This window comes from Oncorhynchus tshawytscha, linkage group LG06 (genome assembly GCF_018296145.1).
Source record: "Oncorhynchus tshawytscha isolate Ot180627B linkage group LG06, Otsh_v2.0, whole genome shotgun sequence".
NCBI lineage: Eukaryota > Metazoa > Chordata > Actinopteri > Salmoniformes > Salmonidae > Oncorhynchus > Oncorhynchus tshawytscha.
The window spans coordinates 33806408-33833913 of record NC_056434.1 but is presented as its reverse complement, the minus strand read 5'-3'; the positions used below and the strand labels follow the sequence as shown (position 1 = coordinate 33833913).

The following is a 27506-nucleotide window of genomic DNA, read 5'->3' as shown; positions in this document are numbered from 1 at the left end:
CAACAACAGCCTTCTGGACTCAGAAACACTAGCCAGGTGTGTGCGCACACAAACAAACAAACAAACAATACAATTAGGCTACCCTGTGTGTATTTATAGAGGCAGTGCTACATGGTTAGCGTGTGTGTGTTTGGGGGGTTGCAATGGAGGAAAGAACTTTAAGTACTGGTAGTCTGGAAGTCTGTAATTATCACCAGGGTGGAGACACACACAGGGTAATTTTAGAGTGGTAGTTGAGGACAGAAAAAGAATGATATTTTTAACTCAAGGAATAAAATATTCTATCCCCTTCCTATCTCCCTTCTCATGTCTGTATGTCTTTCTCTCCTCTCCCTGTTCCTCCCAACTTCTCTGCACTCTCCTCTCCTCTGGCTAAGTGTGTGGGCACATAAACAAATCTACAACATCTGTCCTAACACTATGCACACAAAAACCTGCACAAACATACATATGTTAAGAGGGTGATGTCCTCGCTCCTGAGAATAGCCCCATCTGAGGAGGGGGCTCAGGAATGCACTGTGTGTGTGTTTTTCCAGAGGGAGGTGTATTATTAATTTTCTCTTCTTCACAAACACACACCTGTGTGCGTGTATTGACAGCAGGGTTCCAAAGCCCTGTTCCCTCCAGCCCCAGGTATGAGGCGACCACTGCTACAAACGAATGTGTGTGTGTGTGTGTGTGTGTGTGTGTGTGTGTGTGTGTGTGTGTGTGTGTGTAGACAGCAGGAGAAAAAGGACGGTGGGAAAGAAAAGCCATCCACAAAGACTAACATCTACATGTAAAGGAAGTCACACCGCTTGATTAGCAAGTACCACTTCCTTCTGATTAGGCTCACACCGAGGCTCGAACCGAGGCCCTCTGCCTTGCTAGAACCTTAGGGTTGTTGGCACTGAAAAATTCCCCCCAAAAGTTGTTGCAAGAACCCCAAAGGAGCTGGGGTTCATCGAGGATCCTCTTTAGTTCTTGGGGGTTCTTGCAGGAACCTAACTGCTCAACAGAAACATTTTGATTTGAATTTGAGACAACGGCTGGTGCAGGTACTTAATAAAACTGCTTAGGGATAGGCATCCCGTCAACGGGACAGTTGTAAATCATGCAGCGCCTTCTGCCACGATCGCAGATTTTAGAGAAACAACAAATGTCGGTACATATAAAGTGTCTTATATTGGCTGAATGCTTAAATTCTTGTTAATACATCTATTACTGCAAAAATAATGACATGCTATTGTTTGAGAGCTCCTAACAAAACACTTGTTTCACTGCAATAGGTTTGATAAATTCACCTCTAAAGGTTAAATGTGTACTTACATTCTGAAATCTTGCTCTGATTTATCATCCAAAGGGTCCCAGATATAACATGAAATGTCGTTTAGTTAGATAAAATCCTTTTTCATAGCCTAAAAAGGTCCATATAGCATGCACGATTGATTTTGTATTGCAAAGATCAGAATCTGTGAAAATCTAACCCTAAACGTTGTTTCAACCAGTCATATCCCATCCGTATTTATTCCTCAGAGATCCTAGAGCGTAACCAGACTTCACTATATCATTAAGGGTGTAGTATATCCTATAGGACACCAAATTTGGTCAGAGAGCGACGCCTTCATTGCACGCCGATGACGCGGGCGGTCTTCACTTGATCGACTGTAAATCAAATAAACACCAATCAGGGTCAAACAAAGCTAGCTAGATAGCCAATGAGCTGGGCTTTATGGGAGTAAAGCCCATTCTGCGACAGAAACCCTGTATCTGTCGCAGAATGTAGCTGCTAACCTTGTGCGACAGCAAGACTTTTCCTTTTGGACAAAAATTATAAGAATATGGAGAGTTATAAAGTTATGAAAACTGGTTGTTTTGCAAATGTTGAACTTATAATATGAATACTAATACCGGAAAAGCTAAATCAAAAGTCCAAGTATACAGATTTGACAATATTCTTGCAGAAAAATGTAATGTTAATACAAATGTCTCCTTCACGATTTGCCCAAACGTACCTGGGTGACTTCACACTAAATGTCATGTAGTTTGCTCATATACTTAAAGTTATCCGTCTGAAACTTTGCACATCCACTGCTGCCATCTTGTGGACACTATCAGAATTACAACTAGAGTGAAGGCTAGACGTGGGACCTTTGCTGCATTTCAAAGATGGTGGTAGAATTTTTTCTTTTTCTTTGTATTTTCTTCTACCAGATCTATTTTGTTATATTCTCCTACATTTCCACAAACTTCAAAGTTTCCTTTCAAATGGTATCAAGAATATGCATTTTCTTGCTTCAGGGCCTGAGCTACAGGCAGTTAGATTTGGGTATGTCATTTAGGCGAAAATTGGAAGGAAAAAAGGGGGCCTATCCATTAACTGAAGAATTGAAAGATCTCAATTTAAGGTAACGTTTCTCCCTTGTATGACATACATTTATATTGTTTATGATGATACCATCTATCTTTTCATATTTGTGAAAATGGATGTGTTGTTTGACACTTATCTCCCTTATAAAATCCTTTCTAAAACAGAATGGGCACAATTCAATGGATATCAATCAACAAAGAGGTAAGAATATCCTAAAGGCTATAGATGTATAGGGCGCAGGTGACTGCTCCCTTTTGTGTGTGTGTCAGCAAGTATACTGATGAGGATGCACATAAAGGTACTGTGTGTACAATTGATATCGGTTTGCCTCATAATGTTATGCAGATCACATGTATCATCTACAGTTAATGTTTATTAATGGTTTCTCTAAAACCTTACAGGACTCAGTCTCATCAGCCATTTTCCTCCTCCCTTACCTCTTCAATGAACATCCAAGAGGCCTCTACATTATGGACAAGGAAGGCTATGTGTATGAAAACCATTTTTAAAAGTGATGTTTTTTCATTCACATTTATCACAAAAACCAAGGAATGAATACTGTTGTGCACCTTTTGTTAATAAAAACACATTTTATTTGTAACATGCACCGAATACAACATGTGAAATGCTTACTTACAAGTCCTTAACCAACAATCATCTGTATAATTGTAATTGTTAGTATTCAGACTTCACCCTCCCTACACCTCGATTGAAAATCGGTTTGATCACTATGCACTGCAAAATCATTCTGGCTATGGATAGCCAACAGAGGACATCAACATGCCAGAGGATGTACCCATTGGACTTGGGGCTCTGCTCATATATATATATACAGTGCCTTGCGAAAGTATTCGGCCCCCTTGAACTTTGCGACCTTTTGCCACATTTCAGGCTTCAAACATAAAGATATAAAACTGTATTTTTTTGTGAAGAATCAACAACAAGTGGGACACAATCATGAAGTGGAACGACATTTATTGGATATTTCAAACTTTTTTAACAAATCAAAAACTGAAAAATTGGGCGTGCAAAATTATTCAGCCCCTTTACTTTCAGTGCAGCAAACTCTCTCCAGAAGTTCAGTGAGGATCTCTGAATGATCCAATGTTGACCTAAATGACTAATAATGATAAATACAATCCACCTGTGTGTAATCAAGTCTCCATATAAATGCACCTGCACTGTGATAGTCTCAGAGGTCCGTTAAAAGCGCAGAGAGCATCATGAAGAACAAGGAACACACCAGGCAGGTCCGAGATACTGTCGTGAAGAAGTTTAAAGCCGGATTTGGATACAAAAAGATTTCCCAAGCTTTAAACATCCCAAGGAGCACTGTGCAAGCGATAATATTGAAATGGAAGGAGTATCAGACCACTGCAAATCTACCAAGACCTGGCCGTCCCTCTAAACTTTCAGCTCATACAAGGAGAAGACTGATCAGAGATGCAGCCAAGAGGCCCATGATCACTCTGGATGAACTGCAGAGATCTACAGCTGAGGTGGGAGACTCTGTCCATAGGACAACAATCAGTCGTATATTGCACAAATCTGGCCTTTATGGAAGACAGGCAAGAAGAAAGCCATTTCTTAAAGATATCCATAAAAAGTGTTGTTTAAAGTTTGCCACAAGCCACCTGGGAGACACACCAAACATGTGGTAGAAGGTGCTCTGGTCAGATGAAACCAAAATGGAACTTTTTGGCAACAATGCAAAACGTTATGTTTGGCGTAAAAGCAACACAGCTCATTACCCTGAACACACCATCCCCACTGTCAAACATGGTGGTGGCAGCATCATGGTTTGGGCCTGCTTTTCTTCAGCAGGGACAGGGAAAATTGATGGGAAGATGGATGGAGCCAAATACAGGACCATTCTGGAAGAAAACCTGATGGCGTCTGCAAAAGACCTGAGACTGGGACGGAGATTTGTCTTCCAACAAGACAATGATCCAACACATAAAGCAAAATCTACAATTGAATGGTTCAAAAATAAACATATCCAGGTGTTAGAATGGCCAAGTCAAAGTCCAGACCTGAATCCAATCGAGAATCTGTGGAAAGAACTGAAAACTGCTGTTCACAAATGCTCTCCATCCAACCTCACTGAGCTCGAGCTGTTTTGCAAGGAGGAATGGGAAAAAATGTCAGTCTCTCCATGTGCAAAACTGATAGAGACATACCCCAAGCGACTTACAGCTGTAATCGCAGCAAAAGGTGGTGCTACAAAGTATTAACTTAAGGGGGCTGAATAATTTTGCACGCCCAATTTCAGTTTTTGATTTGTTAAAAGAGTTTGAAATATCCAATAAATGTCGTTCCACTTCATGATTGTGTCCCACTTGTTGTTGATTCTTCACAAAAAAATACAGTTTTATATCTTTATGTTTGAAGCCTGAAATGTGGCAAAAGGTCGCAAAGTTCAAAGGGGCCGAATACTTTCGCAAGGCACTGTATATATATATATATATATATATATAAATAATCTGCTTTTCCATTAAAATCATAATAAACACTGACAACTAAAATATTGTGATGCTGATTATTATTTTTTAAAATAATAACAATAATGCTTAAAAATAAACCCTCTTCGAGGAACCATTAATGGGGGATCTTTGAAGAACCACCGTTCTTCTTCGAAGAACTTATAGCGGTTCCCCCGCAGTTTCAATTTGAAGAACCCCTAAAATATTATCCAGAAACGTTTTCACTTTAGAGTGTAAGGAACAAAACTACCAGTACACCTACACAGGGCCGGTTCAGGGCATAAGCGGTCACTTAGGGCCCCCGACCCAATTATTTTTTTTAAGTAAGTATGGAAGAATTAATCATTGCTGAATAACAGCTGGGCATGCAGGGCATGTGCCTAGGAGCCCAGGCCTCCAGGGGGCCCCTATTGATTTTGTTATTCATTCTCATTCAAATGTCTAATTAACATATACTGCGGCGGCAGGTAGCCTCGTGGTTAGAGCGTTGGACTAGTAACCGGAAGGTTGCAAGATCGAATCCCCAGGCTAAAAATCTGTCATTCTGCCACTGAACAAGGCAGTTAACCCACTGATCCTAGGCCGTCATTGAAAATAAGAATTTGTTCTTAACTGACTTGCCTAGTTTAATAAAAGGTTTAAAAAAATGCATTCTTCATTACGAAATGTGCAGAATTGCAGGAAAGTAGCTGTAAAAATGCAAGTTTTATCCCTGCCCAATGGCAAAATGACTAGAAGTGCATGAAATGTGTTATACAATTGCAATGTTTTCTCAATGCCATGGCAAAATGTGTAGAATTGCAGAGAATTTTCTTTAAAACGTACATTTCTCCCCAACGACAAGACGGGGGAACACTAAAATGTTTTACCCCAAGGTAGGGGCCCCGCAAACCAAATCTCGCATAGGGCCCCCAAAAGGCTAGAGCCGGCCCTGCACACACATGTACAGTGCATTCGGAAAGTATTCAGACTGCTTGACTTTTTCCCCATTTTGTTACGGTAGAGCCTTATTCTAAAATTGATCATTCAAAAAAAAAATTCTTCAATATATACACAATTACTTCCGAATGCGCACGACACACACACACACACACACACACACACACACACACACACACACACACACACACACACACACGATCATCATAGCAACGGTTCAGATTGCCAATATAGCCTACTCACGGCTATTGGTGATCCTCCACACACTAGTAGCTACAAACTCCTGGTAAACAGCGAAAGCTCCCAGCATCAGCAGGGCTAAGAACAGCAGATGTTTACGACTCCGTCTCAGCTTCTTCAGCGGGAAGACCGATTTGAACATGTTGATTGATCTCCCTGCTGCTTGCTCCAGAGTACTCAGTCAGTCATTGATTCTGCCACCGTGAATTTAACGGCTTTGTCCGGCAAAGTTGGACCAGACTGACCACTCGTCAGTCTCCCGACCCTGTTCGTGACACACCTGCGGCGCCCCCCAACACTCCCACCTAGCGATGGTCCCGAAACAGTTTGTATTTCATCCCGTAAAAAAACCGCGCTGGCTTCGGCTGCTCTGACTCGAGCGCTATCTTGGATTTAACCGAATCGACACTGGCACGTGGGTTGTCTGACTAGGCTGCAGAACGAATTAAACAAAATGCCTACCAACCCACTGCACATGCACACAGAACATGGACAAACAGATTGCGCACTCGGACAGCGAGAGAGATTTAGGGGTGTGGTTACGTGGCCCACATCTAATTCGCAGCCAGTGGCACAGGTAGTTTCGGGAATCCTTGGGATTAGGTTTAAAATGGTAAAGGTTAGGTTCAAGGTTCAGGAATGTTCAAGGATAGGATATGGACGTAAAAAAGGTTGACCCCATATAGATAGATTATGTGTGTGTGTGTGTGTGCGCATATTATAGATTACCTGGGAGACATAGGCCTGTCACATGATCCCACATGACCTTGATTATAATCTGTTCTTTGTCAAAACTTTAGTTATGCAGTCTAGCAGATAGTGTTCTGTATATTTGTGAGAGTGTACCAAAGACACACCCCCCTTTACATCTGAATATTTTCAATACCAGTGGATGACTTATTATATGGTATTAAATGAGGTCAAGTCAATATATGAGGCAGCAGCACCACACCTGTTAAGTGTTTTTGTAATACAGTGTTTTGTTGTCATAGTCAAACTAACTACACATCAGGATAACAGCCCTATCGCTGGGGATTGAGTAATCTATGTCAGTGTGTTTGTGTGTGGCAGCCTGTGTGTGTTTTATCAGATGAGAGAGTACCCATAAAATGTCACGCCTTGGCGCCCAGTGTGTGTTTTACCCAGCAGTAACCCTCAGTGGTGTAAAGTACTTCAGTTAAAATACTTCTTTAAGTAGTTTTTTTGTGTGTATCTGTACTTTACTATTTCTATGTTTGACAACTTTTACTCAGTGGTGTAAAGTACTTAATTAAGTATTTATTTTGGGTATCTGTACTTTACTATCCTATTCATATTTTTGACTACTTTTACTTTTACTTCACTATAATCCTAAAGAAAATAATGTACTTTTTACTCCATATATTTTCCTTGACACCCAAAAGTACTTGTTCCATTTTGAATGCTTAGCAGGACAGGAAAACGGTCCAATTCACACACTTATCAAGAGAACACGTGGTCATCCCTACTGCCTCTAATCTGGCGGACTCACTAAACACAAATACATCGTTTGTAAATTATATCTGAGTGTTGGAGTGTGCCCCTGACTATCTGTCAATTTTCAAAACAATCAAATGGTCCCATCTGGTTTGCTTAATATAAAGAATTTGAAATTATTTATACTTTTACTTTTACTCTTGTATAGTATATTTTAGCAATTACATTAACTTTTGATACTTAAGTATATTTAGAACCAAATACTTTTAAACTTTTACTCGAGTAGTATTTTACTGGGTGACTTTCACTTTTAATTGAGTAACTTTCTATTAAGGTATCTATACTTTTAATCAAGTATGACAATTGGGTACTTTTTCCACCACTGCTTTTACTTCACTACATTCCTAAATAAAATTATGTACTTTTTACTCCATACATTTTCCCTGACACCCAAAAGTACTCGTTACATTTCGAATGCTTAGCAGGACAGGAAAATGGTCCAATTCACACACTTATCAAGAAAACATCCCTGGCCAGCCCTACTGCCTCTGATCTAGAGGACTCACTAAATGCAAATGCTTCGTTTTTAAATGATGTCTGAGTGTTGGAGTGTGCCCCTGGCTATCCATACATTTTTTACTGTCTGGTTTGCTTAATATAAGGATTGGAAAATTATTCATATTTTTACTTTTGATACTTAAGTACATTTAAAACCAAATACTTTTAGACTTTTACTTAAGTAGTATTTTACTGGGTGACTTTTAAGTTTACTTTCTATTCATTTTCTATTAAGGTATCTTTACTTTTACTAAAGTATGACAATTGGCTACTTTTTCCACCCTTTGTGACCCTGGAGAGGCAGATTGTGTTAATGCCGTAACAGGTTAGCGTCAATTCTTCAATCTTCATACATAATTATTTTTATGCTAGGTTGTAAGGGCATATGTTAGAAAATAAGAACCCTAACTCATGTAGCACAATATTCCATTCATTCAGCAGGAATCTCTATTCCGTTACATTAATGTCAAAGAGCAGGTGAAAGCTAATATCTGGGCTCGGCCTCCATCATGTTGCTTTAACCTGTCCTGCTTTCCCCTTCTTTCTCTCCAGCCATAGCATGTGATCTTCATCTGTTTACTTATTATTTGAGATGGAAACTAGGACACCGGTGTGTGTGTGTGACCGAAACAGGAAGTAGAGACACCTGATAATGTTATGGCCTACCATTTTCCATATGCACAAAAAGCTTATTTCTCTCAAATTTTGTGCACAAATTTGTTTACATCCCTGTTAGTGAGCATTTTTCCTTTACCAAAAGAATCCATCCACCTGACAGGTGTGGCATAACAAGAAGCTGATTAAATAGCATGATCATTACACATTTTCCACAAAGTGCCGGGGACAATAAAAGGCCACTCTAAAATGTGCAGTTTTGTCACACAACACAATGCCACTGATGTCTCAAGTTTTTAGGGAGCGTGCAATTGGCATGCTGACTGCAGGAATGTCCACCAGAGCTGTTGCCAGACAATTGAATGTTAATTTCTCCACTATAAGCCACCTCCAATGTCATTTTATAGAATTTGGCAGTACGTCCAACCGGCCTCACAATCACAAACCATGTGTATGGCGTTGTGTGGTTGAGCAGTTTGCTGATGTCAACATTGTGAACAGAGTGCCCCATGGTGGTGGTGGGGTTATGGTTTGAGCAGGCAAAAGCTACGGACAACAAAGACCTTTGTATTTTATCTATGGCATTTTGAATGCACAGCGATACCGTGACGAGATCCTGAGGCCTAAAGTCATGCCATTCATCCGCTGACATCACCTCATGCGAAAGCATGATAATGCACGGTTCCATGTCGCAAGGATCTGTACACAATGCCTGAAAGCTGAAAATGTCCCAGTTCTTCCATGGTCTGCATACTCACTAGACATGTCACCTATTGAGCATGTTTAGGATGCTCTGAAATGGCGTGTACCACAGCGTAATCCTGTCCCCGCCAATATCCAGCAACTTCGCAAAGCCATTGAAGAGGATTGGGACAACATTCCAGAGGCCACAATCAACAGCCTGATCAACTCTATGCGAAGGAGATGTGTTGCACTGCACACCAGATAAACTGGTTTTCTGACCACGCCTCTACCTTTTTTTTTTAAACAGTATTTGTGACCAACAGATGCATACATGTATTCCCAGTCATGTGAAATCCATAGATTAGGGCCTAATGAATTTATTTAAATTGACTGATTTCCTTATATGGGAAAGGAAAGGGGGGATACCTAGTCAGTTGTACAACTGAATGCCTTCAACTGAAATGTGTCTTCCGCATTTAACCCTCTGAATCAGAGGTGCGGGGGAGGCTGCCTTAATCGACATCCACGGAACAGTGGGTTAACTGCCTTGCTCAGGGGCAGAACGACTGATTTTTACCTTGTCAACTCAGGGATTCGATCCAGCAACCTTTCAGTTACTGGCCCATCACTAACCACTAGGCTACTATTTTTATTTTAAATGTGGCAAATAGTACTTAAATAAAAAAATTATGCAAACTGGATTTTTGCATTACAGTTTGTCTGATTATGCACGCATAAATGGTCAAATAAATTGCGAATGAGATATTGATTTATCTTTACCCAATTTACATTTTTAATTTTGGCAGCTATACGCTTCCATACAATACAAGCTCACAAGACTGGTTTATTTAAAGTTTAAATGCAATGATCGTGAAAATTGCTTCTTTTGATTTTTACATGCATTTTCCTATATCTGGGTACTCTGATCAGGTTGTAGATATACTGTACTATACAAGGCCTCCCAGACTGCTAACTGATGTCCATTTCCATTAAGGAAGCCTTATGACAGTTTAGAGTTGTGAGTGCAATTATATTTTTGTGAAAATGTATTATTTATCTAAAACAAGCACTTTTCTACCTAGATACTCTGGCTAGACTGTAGATATACCATACATACTCAGATATGGTGAAAATTGATTATTCATAAATATTTTCCTCTAATGCGCTTGTATGGTATATACAAAGCATTAGGAACACATGCTCTTTTCTTGACATAGACGGACCAGGAGAATCCAGGTGAATGCTATGATCCATTATTGAGGTCACACACTTCAAATCAGTGTAGGGGAGGTAGGGGGAAGAGAAGCAGTGGCATAAAGTATTTAAGTACATATATTAAGTACTACTTAAGTTATTTGGGGTATCTGTACTTAAATATATATATATATATATATATATAGTGGACAACTTTACTTAACTACATTCCTAAGAAAATAATGTACTTTTTACTCCATACATTTTCCATGACACCCAAAAGTACTGATTATATTTCAAATGCTTAGGACAGGGAAATGGTTTAATTCACACACTTCAAGAGAGCATCCCTGGTCATCCCTACTGCCTCTCATCTGGTGGACTCACTAAACAAAAATGCTTTGTTTGTAAATAACGTCCAAGTGTTGGTGTGCCCCTGGCTATCCGTTAAAAATAAGGGGGAAAAAAATGGTGCCATCTGGTTCTCTTAATATAAAGGAATGTACATTTATTTTACTTAATACTTAAGTATATTTAAATCCAAATACTTTAGACTTTTACTCAAGTAGTACTTTACTGGGTGACTTTTACATGAGTTATTTTCGATTAAGGCATCTTTACTTTTACTCAATTATGACAATTGGGTACTTTTTTCACCACTGGGGAGATTCATTTCGGGGGGGGGCAGAAGATGCATTTCTGATTTAACCGTTGGCCAAAGAAAGTTGTATTGTACAAAACATGTGGATACACAAAAACAAGAGTTTGAGTCATTTCTGTTTATTAGATCCTACAGAGAACCAACCGTAATGCTCCAATCAGAAAGACCCCCCAATCAACACAAGAATTTGACACCCCAAACCCCACCCACTGACCAATCTCACTCCCTAGCTGCTCCGTCCTGTTCCAACACACTTGATTCTACAAACCAACTGCTATACAGGACTGTGATTAGCTGAATCAGGTATTATTCTAGAGCCAGGTCCGCTGGAGCTGGATGCTGTAAGTCTGCATCTCAAATGACACCCATTATCTATATAGTGCACTACTTTATAGCAGCCTCCTCGGGTTAGACACAGGGCACTGGTCAAAAAGTTGGACATATGTCATCTACAGGGTATCGAGTGTGATTTGGGATGCAGCCATAGACTATAATAAGACTATATATGTAATCTGACTGAGCTTTATACTGGCTGAGTTCAACCAGGAGAAGCTGCTAGTTCATATCAGCTACTACACACACACACACACACACACACACACACACTTTCCAGTCGTGAAGTAAATCATCCCATTAAGAACAGTTAAAGAGAGAAATCATAAACCCAGGGTAAGAACATACAGTGTTTGAGAAGCAGAGAGCAATTGTTTAGTGAGCATGACTTCTGCTAGAGAGGGTGCTGCTACGGTCAGCAGACACAGTCGCACACACACAGGGAGCAGACCCCAGGAATTGATTAGTTGGCCTTGGAAAGGGGGGGGGGGTGATTACACACATCTAGTACTGAGCTTCCAACTCCATTAAGCAAAGAAGTCTGAGTAGGGGCGTGCAGGGAGGAGGCAGCCTGCTACATGCTAACCAGAGGGAGGGGGAATCCTTTTAGCCACACCTCTGGAGTGCAGTCAGCTACAGAAGGCCCACCCAGCCAGCTAGCTGCCATGATGATAGCACACAGACACACAGGAGATACAGTCGAGCCATGGACACACATGCACTTCTCTCAAACACACTAACACTTTCTCTTTAGAAACACAAATGTCTGAAGTTAAGTCTTCATGACAGACAGACTACCACATCTGTCTCCAGCAGTCATTACTCCTGTCCTCCACTCTCCTCCACCTCCATCCCTCCTCCATTCTCCATCCCCTTGTCAGCCTCCTCCTGATCATCACAGCAGAGAGAGTAAGAGAGATTTTAATACAGTTTAGTTCAATGTTCAGAGGTGATGTAGCTTCATAGACAGGTTGGCTGACAATGTCATAAATGATGCGTCTGTGGCCAGGAGGCGTGTGTGGTTATGATTCTGAATGGTCAGATAGCTAGCAACAACGACAAGCTGCTACCATGTAGGGAATTGTAGGTGGCTCGTTAATGATACCATGTCTTGTTTTTAGGTGTTTTGACTGATGTCATGTCTACGCTAATATGGTTAAAATAACAATGTATTTGAGAGACATGTGCTCATAATGCAAATGTATTTATGTTTTCAACAAACATGGAGACTAATTATAGTTTGCATGTTGTCAACAGTCTAAGCCAACCCAGTATATTTTGCCCCATAGTTGCGCAGTGTTGTCATGGTACCAGAATTGACTTCAATACCAGGTTTAGTATCACAATACTCAATACCACATAAACAAGACATATTAACCAAAGTCACAGAATGGCACTTGATCCAGACAGAAACTCAGCTACTGCTCTGTTCAATCGTTGGGCACCTTTCGAGTTCAATATCATTACATGTGATTACATTCCACTTTTTTTTCTCTTTTTAAAAAAAACATCAACATTATTCAGACACAGCCATGTACAGTGCATTTGGAAAGTATTCAGACCACTTGACCTTTTCTACATTTTGTTACGTTACAATCTAAAAATGTATCTGATTTTTATTTTTTTCAATAAATTGGCAAAAAATTCAAAAACCTGTTTTTGCTTTGTCATTATGGGGTATTGTGTGTATATTGAGGGGGAATAAAATATATTTTATCCAATTTAGAATAAGGATGTAGAAAAAGTCAATGGGTCTGAATGCTTTCCAAATGAATCAGGCTAGGCCAATTGTGCGTCGCCCCATGGACCTCCCGGTCGTGGCCGGCTGCGACAGAGCCTGGCCTCGAACCCAGAGTCTCTGGTGGCACAGCTTAGACCACTGCGCCACCCGGGAGGCCCATAATTATACAATCAATGTGACTTTAAATTTTTGTTTTTACCAATTACACAACGGTAATCATGTATTTGAATGGTAAATCTTGATTTACCCAGTTTATCAATAGAGATGTAGCCTAGGCCTATCCACAATACAGGTGAAGGCATTTTCAATAGGAGTGTGTACACGCATTGAGTTATTGAGCTTGTGTTGGCTGATTTCATGGGGCTAAGATAACAAACAACCTGCTTTCCTTCCATTTGGGACTTATTATACTGATCAACAACATTTGCATAGAAGTATCTTAATTTATAAATGACTAAGTGGATCGTGCCTGATCCACTTAGTCATTTATAAATTAAGATACTTCTATGCAAATGTTGTTGATCAGTATAATAAGTCCCAAATGGAAGGAAAGCAGGTTGTTTGTTATAATAAGCTATAATAAGGGGTCGACTGTGCTGATAGACAAACTTGATCCGCGAGACACATGAGAATTACCGAAATTAACACATTCTAATACCAAAATGTTTTTCATTTTCATGTTCTAATATCAAAAAAGTACCAAAGTTTTGGTATACCGTCAGTTTTGTTGATTAACAACCAACCTGTCTATAGGATGCTAAGTGTGAGTTAACCTGCCATCTGGTGGTTAATTTAGAAAACTACAGCCTTGTTCTGTGTTTTCTTCAGTATTCCATCACCACTTACATTGGGGCAAGGGGAATTGTGTGGTGTGGAAGGACTAGGAAAAGTGTGTAGTGTGTAGGGGCTAAGGGCTGTTTGTCTCACCTTAGCGTCTCTCTCAGCAAACTTCTGGAACATGTTGGCATAGAGCCTCTTGTCCTTCTCATGCTGCTCCTTAATCTGTTTCTGGCACAGAGCCACCTGGAAGGGCAGAAAAACAGAGAGACCCAGATCAGACAGACAGCAGGGCATGAGATGGGGCATCCAGAAGAGGGGGACGTTTCGACTGAGGCACACAAAGACCATTCTAGTACAGTACCTGGCTTTTGGCGGCCTTGTTGCTAGGATACAGTTGTATGACACGCTGGAAGTCTGCTCTCGCCCTATCAAACTCCTTCATGGCAAACAGCGCCTCCCCCCTCCGGAATAGAGCCTTTTCATTAGTGTTGTCCAGCTCCAGGGCCTACACACAAGAATGAGAGAGAGCAGGAACCATAGGTGAATAAGTATGGTGTGGAATATTCAGGTAGTCAGATATGTTCAGATACAGTCAGGTGTGTGTCTTCTGAGTGAGTGTACCTTGTCACAGTTGTCAAAAGTAGAGCTTGGTTCCTGTAGCTTGAGGAAGCACATGGCCAGGTTGAGGTGAGCAGCCAACCGCAGGGCTTGAGCCTTCTGCTCCTCCCCCTCGGGTAAACTTGATTCATTCTCCAGCCAGGACACAATCCTCTTATACTGGACAGACGCTTGGCGATACTTTCCCTCCTACACACAAACACATATCATATTACAGCCTGTGTAAATCTGCACCAATGTTTGAAGCTACTTCCTTTCACACAACAGAAACGTTAATACACACCCACCTTGAAATACTGTGTTCCCTTCTCCTTGACAATGATGCTCTGCTCCAGTTTCTCTGCGGAGTTCATTTCCCAGGATTCCTTGGCCTGTGGAACAGGAAATCCTTTAGTTAGCCAGCTAGCATATCACCTCTCAGAACACCAGACACATCTAAGGAACGTTCAGTAGGCAAAATGTGTGGAAATGCCATGAACAAAATGCAGAAGGGATGTTTCTGGACAGGATCGTCTAATTGATATGGCTAAAGGGTCATACCTTCTCGAAGGTGGTCAGTTTGAGTTTGTATTGCAGAGTGGCTTCACCAGGAATATTGTACTTGCTGTTGCCTGTGTTTCCATAGCCATACCTTCACACACACACACACACACACACACACACACACACACACACTTAGATATACAGAGCACAGGGGGCTGCTGAGGGGAAACAGCTCATAATGGCGCAAATGGAAAACACATGGAAACCATGTGTTTAATACCATTCCGCTCCAGTCATTAACACGAGCCCGTTCTCCCCAATTAAGGTGCCACCAACCTCCTGTGATATAGAGTGCAGACAACTCGGCTAATATGCCCAGAGAACACACAATTACACATTTCTCAAAACAACATAGTATGTACACTAGGTTTGTAGTGGGTATTACTTGGGTTTGATGATGAAGAGGGACTCCTCTCCCTGCTCCATAGCCATCAGGGCTTTTTCCACTCCGCTTGGCAGACCCAGGCTCTCTCCATCTCCCAACTCAAACTTCAGCTCCCTCTTGTCAAACACCTTGCCCTCACAGCTGCCCTCCAAACACACTGCAGGGGAAAGAGAAAGATAGGTGTGAGAGAGCTGGTAGGTCTTAGTTTAGTTTGGCGTATCCCTGTTCCTTATTGATGATGCGTTTGTGTGTGCGCGCTCGTACCTTCTACGGCAGCTCCTTCATTAGGCTTGGTGTATCCCTCTCCCTTAGTGATGATGCGACGGATGATTCCTCCATCCTCTCCCTCAGTGATGTCCTCCCCCCGAAACTCAAACAACTCCACCTAACACACAAAAAACATTCAATTTGAGCACTCTTACAAAGTCACATGTCAATGTTGGCACAGAATGTGTATCTCAACTTCTAAATCCCTGACAGACAGAGGGTTACCTGGAAGACAAGTGTAGCGTTGGGGGGTATCTTCGGGGGGCTGCCAGCAGTGCCGTAGGCATACTCTGGTTTACAGATCAGCTGGCTGATCTCTCCTACTTTCATAGTAGCCACTCCCAGGTCCCACGCCTTGATTACCTGGCCTACACACACACACACACACACACACACACAGTTATAGTAGCCACATCAAGGTCCAACACCTTGATCACCTGGCCTACACTAACAGACACACACCTTTGCCCAGCTCAAAGGAAAACTTCTCTCCTCGTTCACGACTGGAGTCAAACAGGGTTCCATCCATCAGGGTGCCAACATAGTGAACAAACACCTTGTCTCCAGTCATAGGCAGCTCTGTCCCTGTGCCTTCCTGCTTCACCAACTAGAGATGGAGGTGAGGTAGAGACTGAAGATTAGTTGTGCTGTAGCAATGTATGTGGTCCAGTACACTGAACAGAAATTCAACCTAACATGTAAAGTTTCATGAGCTGAAATAAAAAGATCCCAGAAATGGTTCAATACAGACAAAAAGCTTATTTTTCTCTAATTTGTTTTACATTCCTGTTCTTGCGCCTTTATCCTTTGTCAAGAGAATCCATCCACCTAACAGGTGTGGTATATCAAGAAGCTGATTAAACAGTATGATCATTACACAGGTGCAACTTGTGCCGGGGGCAATAGAACGCCACTAAAATGTGCAGTTTTGTCACACAAGGCCACAGATGCTTCAAGTTGAGGGATCGTACAATTGGCATGCGGGCTGCAGGAATGTCCACCAGAGCTGTTGCGAGAGAATTGAATGTTCATTTCTCTACCATAAAATGCCATTTGAGAATTTGTCAGTATGTCCAAAAGGCATTATAGAAATTGGCAGTACATCCAACCATGTTCGGGATGCCCTGGATCGACATTGTGTTCCAGTTTCAGCCAATATCCAGCAACGTTGCACAGCCTTTGAAGAGGAGCGGGCCAACATTTCACACACCACAATCAACAGCCTGATCAACTCTATGCGAAGGAAATGTGTAGCGCTACATGAGGCAATTAATGGTCACACCAGATACTGACTGGTTTGCTGATCCACCCCCTTTTTTAAGGTATCTTTTTTCCCAGTCATGTGAAATCCATAGATTAGAGCATAATGCGTTTATTTCATAACTCAGTAAAGTCTGAAATTGTTGGATGTTGCGTGTATTGGTCTCCAATGGAATGCTGCACGGTTGTTACCAGAGGCAGTTGCAGCACCTTTGTGTGAGGTGCATACCTTAGATATATTATTGTCTCGGCCGTAGGCCAACATTATGGTGGCAAGACATATGAACTTAAAGGTTATAGATCTGCTGGCTATCGAAGATGTGGGTAGCTAGCCAGTTAGCTTGCTAACCATGTAAGTCCAACATGTTTATCGCTGGCTAACGTTAGCAAACGGCAAAACCCAAATGTTGCCAATTCAGTCGTTGTACTGCGCAAAACCATCTAAGTAGTCTTAAGTTAACCTAGCTAACCAAATTACGAAAATAAAATGTTAGAAATAGTTTAGGCTACCGTAGTTCTGGTAATATTATTCATTGCATTGGCTAGGTAAGCGAGCAAGCCCACGTTAGCTAAGCTAGCTGACAAACTAACGTAGCTTTCTCAGTTACCTTTAAAACCCCTCCATCTTTCTTCTGCGTGATATCCTCTCCCTCCATCGGGATGTTGTTCTGTTCTTCGTTGGTCACCTCTTCAGCAGTCATAGCCCTGGAGCCCCTGGCCTGAAACAGTGTCTGCTGACGTTAGCTAGCTAACAATACGGCTGGCTAGCAGGGCGCAAGCTAGCTAGATAACTATGGTTCGGAGAGGAGAGCTGCGCCACAAATCAGCTAGATCAAGAATCCGTTTGTCTTGTTAGCTATATTTCGCACATTTAGCGCCAAATTATGCCGGATATCGACCGTTGTGCACCAGTCTCCAAACTGAATGTTTGCTATTGAGCTGCTTGGCTAATAAGTCAAGGGGTCCACGTTGCTGTGTTGTTTGCTTAGTTCTAGCATCTGGAGGAAAAGCCGAGAACTTTCCAGATACTCAGCGAGGAAAGGGGGGTGGCGGAATTGTCATCGTCGTTTGAAGCTAGTGACTCAATTGCCGTCTAACGAAACACCCATAATGTCCATTAGCTCACACATTGTTTTATGGTGTGATAAATACATGTATTGGGATCTTTTTTAAACAATGTTTTATTTGGCGGAAAGCTGGCGTATTCAGGACAACTCGGAAACGTAACATTTCGACTTGTAAACACATTGTAGAAAGATGAGGCCCGAGTTTCACAATTGGAAATGGTCAGAATCAACTAATATGAAGCTCTACGCAAATAACTTGCTTTAATTTTAACTCGGAGTTTTCGACTTGTCATGAATAAACTCTCTTAAATAATACATTTTACTTCAAATAAAAGCCGTCAGCCCAGCGCTGCGTTCGTGATAATTTAGAACTCGGAAATGTATGACTTGGAAACTAGTTGTAGAAAGATGACGTTTGGAAACGATCAGAATCAACCAATAGGAGGCTCTATGCTCTTTAACTCAGAGGTTCCGAATTTCAGAGTAGTCTTGAACACGCATGAGGTCTGAGCATAGAAGACAGAGAAAGAGACATCTATCACTGGCAACAAAAAAAATCTAGTCAGGGTGGGTGAACGTGGAAGGGAAAATTGAGCACGTTCGAGTGGATCACTTTGTCAAGACCAGGGGAGAATGACTGCCCCCTTTCTTTGAAGACACTAAAGTTTAAGGCCGACCACAGTACTGCAGGCATGTTTCTAAGACAATACTGGTACCAATAATTGCTTCTAATACACCACACATCTCCTTGAATTGATTATTTTAAAAATGCACACAGTACTGCCAAATTGCAGATACTGATAGTGAGGGTATGCTTAGTCAGTCACTTGCATGAACACAGAAAACAGTTATTAGTAAAGCACATGAATAGAGCACAGACATTGATTTTTAGAAAAGCACAAAAACAAAAATTTCCACGGTGCTGGAGATCAGAGGTGTCCAGTGTGATAATGGCAGATTGAGTAGTGCAGAAGGTGTCGTATGCTGAGGCAGTGAAGAGAGTAGTAGAGGAAGATGGGTTCAGGGTGAGGGACCCTAAGAGGATCCCAATGAGTAGGCTGAGGCCAATAGAGAGTGATAGGAATAACATGTGCTTCAGTAAGTTTTTTTGTGTGTGTGTGTTGGGTGGGGGGGCGTTCATGGCAATGGTTGTCAATTGTACCGCAGGGATGGAACACAATTCAGAGGATATATGTGGTGGCAGCTGCAGAGAAGTACTTGGGTGTACAAGATTTTACTGCAGAAGACTTACACATTGTTTTGAATGATAGTGTCCCGTCCTCCCAGGCTGCTGGCGTGTAGTAGGATCTGATAGGGCCAAAGTAGTGGAATTGTGGTGAGGTTTTAATGGGTGCAGGGTTAGTTGGTTGGGCAACTTTTTCACGAAGTGTAATGAATTCCTCTCCAAGGCAATCAGCAATTTAGTACCGGGAGGTGTGCTCCTGTTTTCTCAGCGGCAGTGTTCCCGTCGCAAAACTAAGACTCTCGTCGCACACAACCCATGTGGAATTTCTGGTCTCTGGCAGTGTTTGGAACTGCCGATCTGCAGTCAAGAATGCAGAGTTAATCTCAGCCTATGCTGCCCTTCAGTCCCTTGACTTTTTTGCCCTAACGGAGACATGGATCACCCCAGAGAACAGGCTGCTACTCCATCTGACTATGTTTTTTTTCTTCATCTGACTATGTTTTTTCTCATGGTCCGAGAGCATCTGGTGGTGGCACACTGCTACTCATTTCTCCAAAGTGGAGATTTTCTCTTTTCTCCCTCTCTCACCTGTCCATCTCCTCATTTGAATTCCATGCTGTCACTGTCACTTGTCCACTCAAGCTTAACATTGTTGTCATCTGCCCACCAGGTGTCCTTAGAGAGTTCCTCAATGAGCTTGACACCTTGGTAAGCTAAATTCCTGATAATGGCTCACTGCTCTTCGTACTTGGCGACTTCAACTTCGCAACATCTGCCAGTTGGCACTATGCATTCAGGCAGGTAGCGTTCTCCTGGCATCCGCTAAACCCAGATTCGTCCGTCGGACTGCCAGATGGTGAAGCGTGACTCATCACTCCAGAGAACGCGTTTCCACTGCTCCAGAGTCCAATGGAGGCCAGCGTTACACCACTCCAGCTGATGCTTGGCATTGCACATGGTGATCTTGGGCTTGTGTGTGGCTGCTCGGCCATGGAAACCCATTTCATGAAGTTCCTGACGAACAGTTCATGTTCTGATGTTGCTTCCAGAGGCAGTTTGGAATTCAGTAGTGACAGTTGCAACCTAGGACAGACCATTTTTATGCGCTGTGCTTCAGCATCGGCGGTTCCTTTCTATGAGCTTGTGTGGCCTACCACTTCGCTACTGAGCCATTGTTGTTCCCAGATGTTTCCAATTCACAATAACAGCACTTGCAGTTGAGCGGGGCAGCTCTAGCAGGGCAGACATTTGACTTGTTTGAAAGGTGGCATCCTATGATGGTGCCACGTTGAATGTTCCTGAGCTCTTCAGTAAGGCCATTCTACTGCCAATATTTGTCTATGGAGATTGCTTGGCTGTGTGCTCAATTTTATACACCTGTCAACAACGGGTGTGACTGCAATAGCCAAATCCACTCATTTGAAGGGGTGTTCACATACTTTTGTATACACTGTATAGTGTATATTAAATATTCCCACAGCACCCCCCCTCGCACCACCTCCCAAAATAAAAAATACTTTTGTGAACTAACACTCACATGTTACTTTTCCCCCCATTACAGCTCTAACTTGGCTGATAGTAAGTACATTTTTCCTCAATAAAGTAGCTATAACTGTGATATGTGGTTTCCCCAACTAGCTATCTTAATAAGATGAATGCACTAACTGTAAGTCTCTCTGGATAAGAGGGTCTGCTAAATGACACATTTTTTTATTTCATACTACAGAATAGTAGGTATTAACGAACGATAACGAATCAAAGACAGAGAACAAGTCAGGGCAACTCAATTATAGCCTATGGCAATGCTGACTCAAGAAAATATGGTTATTCAGTATTTCAGTGAGGGAAGTAATTTACAAAAACTGGAACGGGATATACATTTGTAATTGAAGGAAACTATCAGTTAAAAAAAACTGGAGGCCTGGCGCATTGCGCTCTTTTCTCAAAATTCTCTCATATATATATATATATATAGTGTGCAGTGGTACGAGACAGAGAACAGCTACTCAGCCTGGCCACAGAAACACACTCCTGCCCCTACTACGATACACGCTTCACTATATCCCCCAAACAGGTAAACACCATCACACTCACCTTTTCCTTCAAATTATTAGGTATTACGTTGTAAGTCCCAGGCCCTTTTTATTTAACTGTTACCCCTTTTTCTCCCCAATTTTGTGGTATCCAATTGGTCTTGTCTCATTGCTGCAACTCCCATGCGGACTCAGGAGAGGCGAAGGTCGAGAGCCGTGCGACTTCCGAAACACAACCCAACCAAGCCACACTGCTTCTTGACACAATACTCATTTAACCTGGAAGCCAGCCGGACCAATGTGTTGGAGGAAACAGCGTGCACCTGGCGACCGTGTCAGCGAGCACTGCGCCTGGCCCGCCACAGGAGTTGTAAGTGTGCGATGGGACAAGGACATCCCTGCTGGCCAAAGCTTCCCCTAAGCCGGACAATGCTGGGCCAATTGTGCACCGCTCCATGGGTCTCCCGGTCGCGACAGAGCCTGGACTCGAACCAAGAATCTCTAGTGGCACAGCCAGCTATATATATATATACACATATACAGTGGGGCAAAAAAGTATTTAGTCAGTCACCAATTGTGCAAGTTCTCCCACTTAAAAAGATGAGAGGCCTGTAATTTTCATCATAGGTACACTTCAACTATGACAGACAAAATGAGAAAAAAAATCCAGAAAATCACATTGTAGGATTTTTAATGAATTTATTTGCAAATTATGGTGGAAAATAAGTATTAATAAGTAAGCCTAAATGGTCCGCTGGAATAAGGTATTGAGAATGGAGTCGTATTTAAAATGCTGAATCATAGAAGAGTCAGTTACCTAAATCTAATGAATTCTAAATAATAACGGAGAGATAATTACGATAGAGTTGTGCCCATCTAAATGTTTTTATTCTTATGGATTGACTGACATACGTTACATTTTGGAGTAGAGAAAGTTGGAAAGTTTGGTTTTACTCTTACGGTAGAATTAAAGCAGAACTCAGTTTGAGTAGGGGGTATATTTTTGCCAGGCAGGAATAAGAGAGTTTGTTGCAGTGTTGCCAACTCATTTTTAGGGTAAGTTGCTGGAGGCAGGTTGATTTGTTGCTAAAAGACGTTGTGATATCATTGCGTGATAACGTAGAATACACAATAACGTTACTCAAATTGATTTGACAGTTGTTCAGGTACAGACTCCCACTCTTTTCTGTACTTCTGGCAGTACAATTTTAATTGAGAGATGTTTATTGATGTTGTAAGTTATGTTCAAGATCAAACATTTGTGACCAACTGTATTCATTGGGTTTGGCTTGTCGAACCCGTTCTACTGCTGCTGCAGTCAGCCAACAATGATTTGCAATTCGTTGAAATTGCTGCTGCCTGGGCACTGGCTGAGCGCCTGCTGCTGACGTCGCTCACAATGCACTTTTGCAGCCAGGCAATGATGTTGTGACTGAGGGTGTGACAGAGAAAATTGTTTTTGTCATTTAGAGGGAAAATGCGTGCATTATAGCTTTGAGTCACTTTTCAAAAGTTGCTAAAAGTTCCAAATACATTTTTAAAAGTAGCTACATTTGTCATGGTAGTCTGAAAAGATGCTAAATCTAGCAACAAAATTGCTAGGTGGGCATCACTGGTTGGTGGTGCGCGCGCTGGGCTATATTTGGCTGTAAGGGATTCAGGTCTGAATAGTTGAATTGTAAAAGTTTTGTGATAGTTCCCGTTTATTGATTTTTGGTTTTATTGTTTAGGTAACACCAGTGAATTTGAACAGGAAGATAATGTATTCTAAACATTATAATCTGTTTCCATTACATGGAACCATGTCAGGTCGGCAAAGTGGATTGCATGTTGAGTTAATTTTATTTTAAAGGGACAGTGCACATTAATCACAGTTGTGGGTGTCTAATGGCAGGGTATTCCTATCAAGCATTTTGAGAGACGATTTGCAGACAGGCCGAATGGGTTTTAATGTTGCAAAGCAAGCTTTGGCTAAACTAGTCAGGTAGTAGGAATTTCATAGATTTAAAGTAAAGAATTGTATCCAGGGGTAGCGCATGCTCAATTAATTACATATAAACATTGAGAAAATTTAAAACTAATGATTGGAGGGAGTACAATGGAATTAGAATGCTGACAAAGTGGTTTTCCTGGGAAAAGGAGGCTTCATTGTCTCTCTTTGGAAATGTTTTCCGGGGCTATAATCTTGAAGGGAGCGAGTGAGATAGAGGCATGTTTCTACCAAAATTGAAAAGGCTTGGATATGTTTTGTTTGTTTTTAGCCTTAGGGTTTGAGGAGATTTCCATTTGTCCTAGAGACGAAATCTTAAACAGGTACACACACTGGAAGTTTTATTTTCTGAGTTTTAATTAAACACGTGAATTCTTTAGGTAAAGGGAATGTTCTGGCAACCTGGGATACAAAATGTAGAAAATGGTTGATCGTTTTTCTTTGATTTGTATAATATAGTATGAAACACAACTATAAAAGGGTGGTATGACCTTTGACCTCTATCCTGGCTTTCCTTTGTGGTCTGATCAGCCTCATGGGAGGGCCATTTGGATAATGAATTTAAGGTAATTTGTGATACTGATTTTAAGGTAAATTGAGTAATTGATCATTATGAACGAGTTTATAGTTCTTTGACATAGTTGTGAGTTGAACTAATGAGAAGAAAGAAATGGCATAGCCTTGGACTAATGGTAGACTTATGTTAAGTATGTAGAACCTAATCCAGGCCAACAGGACAGGGATATATGACATCTGTGGTGATTCAGGATTATTGAGAACATCGAGATAACCTTAATCAACCTATGTAATTACTTTAGAGATGGCCACCATAGACATGGATTTTAGAAATATCACCTGAGTTCAGACAGTGAGACATTTAGTCAATATTTGGAAACACCTCATATTTGATAGTGACTGTTATGAGAAAGAGCAACAGACAGATAGGAGGAAGGGCAGACGGAGAAGCCCTCCCCGCACTGCTGAGACCTTGATGGTTTGGGAGCAGAGAGGAGAGGGGGGCTGTTACTGAGTGGAGACAAAAGGGACCTGACACTGAACCATTGCCTAGAAATTATTTGGCACAACAGGCTGAAATAGTAGCATTGACTAGTGCCTGTGAAAGCAGCACAGATACATCTTAAAGTAGATAAGACACATGACAGAGAATTGTTACAGGATAGACATGAACGAACGCCCCAGGGAGAATTGGACATGTAGAGAATGAAAGGGGCGGTCCTACAAGATAATGTCATACATAAGGATAATTTACTAATCTTACCTAAGTCATTGTTTAGATATGCAGCAATGTATAATAAACGAATAACAAAAAAATTATATAGTGTTCCCAACTTATTTGTCAGACACGATTATGGTAACTGGAATATTAGGTCAAGATATTATCCCTAGAGTTGGTTTACTAGGATCGATTTCTTTAAATAATGGATGACAGTTTAGCTAATCAGGTAGAGAAGAACCGAATACCAATAGGGTTCGGGAGTTACCTCTCCAACGAAGATTCCCTGACCCCGCCCTATCCTCCCTGTGTGCGATCCTAGAAGTGAAAGTGTGGGCTGGCCTCTAACTGAGGATATGTTCTCCGGAAAAGGGTGGGGCTTTACAGGAGTGCTGATTGGTCTGAGCTGTCTTATTGTGGGAGCCATCTTCCTAATACACCATGATCCATCCAAGAATGCAGAAGGTGGTAACTTGACCCATAGTGTAGATGGTGAGGATTTTGTATTAACCAAGTATAAGAGATCACTTGATCTGGGTAAACAGGAAGTGAGAGTGGAGATCAGGAAGGATGTCTCAGTTGAGTTCTATGTAGACCAAATAGGGTCTCTGACCCCGTGGCAGTCTAGGACTATGAGCCATTATCGAAGATATCTGTGCAGGTCCCCGTGTAGTTCATGGAAACAGGTCACAGCTCACACCGAGAGAGAGGGCTATAAAAATCCACATTCCCAGTATGGAAGAAGGTGGAGTATAGTGAAGGTGAGGGTTTTTGACTGTAATCCGGAGCAAGGGAAATATTGCGTAAAGGTACGAATTACCATTAAAAATGTAAAGGAAGAGGATCTCGGGTTATGGTATGTTGGATTTGATCAGGTTTCGGTTGATACCCTAGTGCCATTCCGGGTAGAAGAGGTTAGGGCAGGTGATAGCTCTATAGTCAGCCAGAATACAAGCAGAGCCCCTGACAAAACAGATACTGACCGTGGAGTCGTCCAGAGCCAAGGGCCGGTGTGGATAGTTCAGACGAAAGATCTTAAGGAAGTGATTGAGGTGGAAACTGGTTATGAGGATTCTAACCTATGGTTAGAATGGATTCAGTATACAGCCAGATCAGTAGTGAAAGAAGAATGTTATGCCTGCGCCACAGCAAAACCTCAGTTGACAACCATTCCCTTTCCATTTGATGGAATTGATGCACCCAGGGTAATGGCCTGTATGGTAAAGCTGTTCATGAGGGCAGGGAAGCCGGACAATGACAGTTGCATTGATCTGCATTATCTGTATCCCCATGTGCCCATTACATCCAGACTTCCCCCTTTCACAGTTACAGGAGGACATTATTATTGTATGGCTCGATACATCACACACGGATGGGACGTAGGGGAAGTAAGAACATGCAATAGGACAGAGAACGTTACAACTGACAAGACAATGAGGGACCACCCTGACTGGGTGGTTGAGTTCTGAGGACTTTAGTAAGATAAAAAGTCCTAGAGCGGATGTCTGGTGGTTGTGTGGAGGTATGAAGCTGTGGCCCCACCTGCCTACAAATTGGAACAGTGCAGTGCAGTTAGGCATGCCCTTCACCCTTATCAAACGCAAAGACCTAGGGCCAGGCAGAAGAGAAAGAAGGAGTGCTCCGTCAGGATCTTTTGACAATAGAGTTTACATTGATAGCATTGGGGTTCCAAGGGGGGTACCTGATGAGTTCTGGATTGGAATCAAGCATCGTCTGGTGGTAACAGCTGCAACTAGTTTGATGGTATGGTAGAATAGAATAGCCTTGGATATGTTACTGGCTGAAATGGTGGTGGGTGTATGAGGTTCGGAGCAGAATGTTGTACTTTCATCCCCGATAACACAGCTCCAGACGGATCAGTGACCAAGGCCCTGGCTGGTTTAACCACATTAGCTCACGAATTGGCAGAGAACTCTGGGGTATATAATGCTCTAACAAATTGGTTTGATAGTGTGTTTGGGAAATGGAAAAATGTCATAATCACTGTGTGGTGGGCAACTTTCACCTGTATGTGTGTTTTGGTTCTGTGTGGAGGTTGTTTGATTCCGTGTATGAGAGGTTTGGTTACCAGGACTCTGGAGAGGTCAATGACGCAACAGATTGTGAGGTACGGACCGATTCTGAGCTCCGGCCAGTGGGATGACAAATACAGGCCTCCAGGCCTAGGAAATGGCTCCGTTTCTTTTAACTACGAGGAGCCAATGGAGCCAACAGGAAGTGTTAGGATACCTAATGTAGGCTTATAACAGTCATTGATGAATAGGGAATGAAAATACATATATTGGTTTTGTGAGGTTGATTTTGAGTGACATTGACAATATTAATACAAATAGGTGTAATTTTTTGTAGTTAATGTTTAGGCAATAATTAACAGTATTTCACCCTGTCACTGTATAACATATGGAAATGTGTTTGAATCATAGCAGACAAGGAACTGTTGGAGACAACTTATGACCACTGTGAATCTGATAACAGGGAAGGAGGTCTCCCCACCCAGAGAGGGAATAAACCGTTGGGCTTAATAAGCAATGTATTGGTCTGGATTATTCTTGTATACAATTGATGTATCAGTGTGTATTATTTGGACATTAAGGGAGGATGGTAATGGGATTTCTGTTAATTGAATGATTAGAATATTCCACCCTGAAACCATATAATTGTATGGAATTGATTAGAATGTATACAATTATAATCAATAAATGTGTAGTTCTAGTCAGAATTAGGGTAAAACAATATAGCTAATGTTTGTCTTCATGGTATTTTAAAGACAGACTGTCTGAGCAAAATTCGGCGCCGACCTGACTAGAGATTTGGGAGAGAACGGGGAGTACGTCTCAAGGTCTCCCTAATCTCTGACGGCTGGGTAGTG

The 27506-nt window shown here is 41.7% G+C and overlaps 2 protein-coding genes across 2 annotated transcripts in view; both read right to left on the bottom strand.

The window, feature by feature from the left end:
- LOC112252461 (beta-1,4-N-acetylgalactosaminyltransferase 3) overlaps positions 1–7208 on the bottom strand; it is a 38838-nt gene extending 31630 nt beyond the window's left edge. The window contains exon 1 of the mRNA XM_024423697.2: positions 6016–7208. Coding sequence (XP_024279465.1) covers positions 6016–6154 — 139 coding nt within the window. The 5' untranslated portion in view covers positions 6155–7208. The remainder of the gene's footprint in view (positions 1–6015) is intronic.
- Positions 7209–11978: 4770 nt separating this feature from the next.
- On the bottom strand, positions 11979–18168 carry LOC112252457 (peptidyl-prolyl cis-trans isomerase FKBP4). Its single transcript, XM_024423694.2, has 11 exons — positions 17715–18168; positions 16309–16453; positions 16072–16214; positions 15844–15964; positions 15580–15736; positions 15192–15282; positions 14939–15022; positions 14655–14840; positions 14395–14538; positions 14181–14276; positions 11979–12400 (listed from the first exon to the last, which is right to left on the bottom strand). The coding sequence occupies exons 1-11, from the start codon at positions 17805–17807 to the stop codon at positions 12332–12334; spliced, it is 1329 nt and encodes a 442-aa protein (XP_024279462.1). The 5' UTR covers positions 17808–18168; the 3' UTR covers positions 11979–12331.
- Between the last annotated feature and the right edge of the window lie 9338 nt (positions 18169–27506).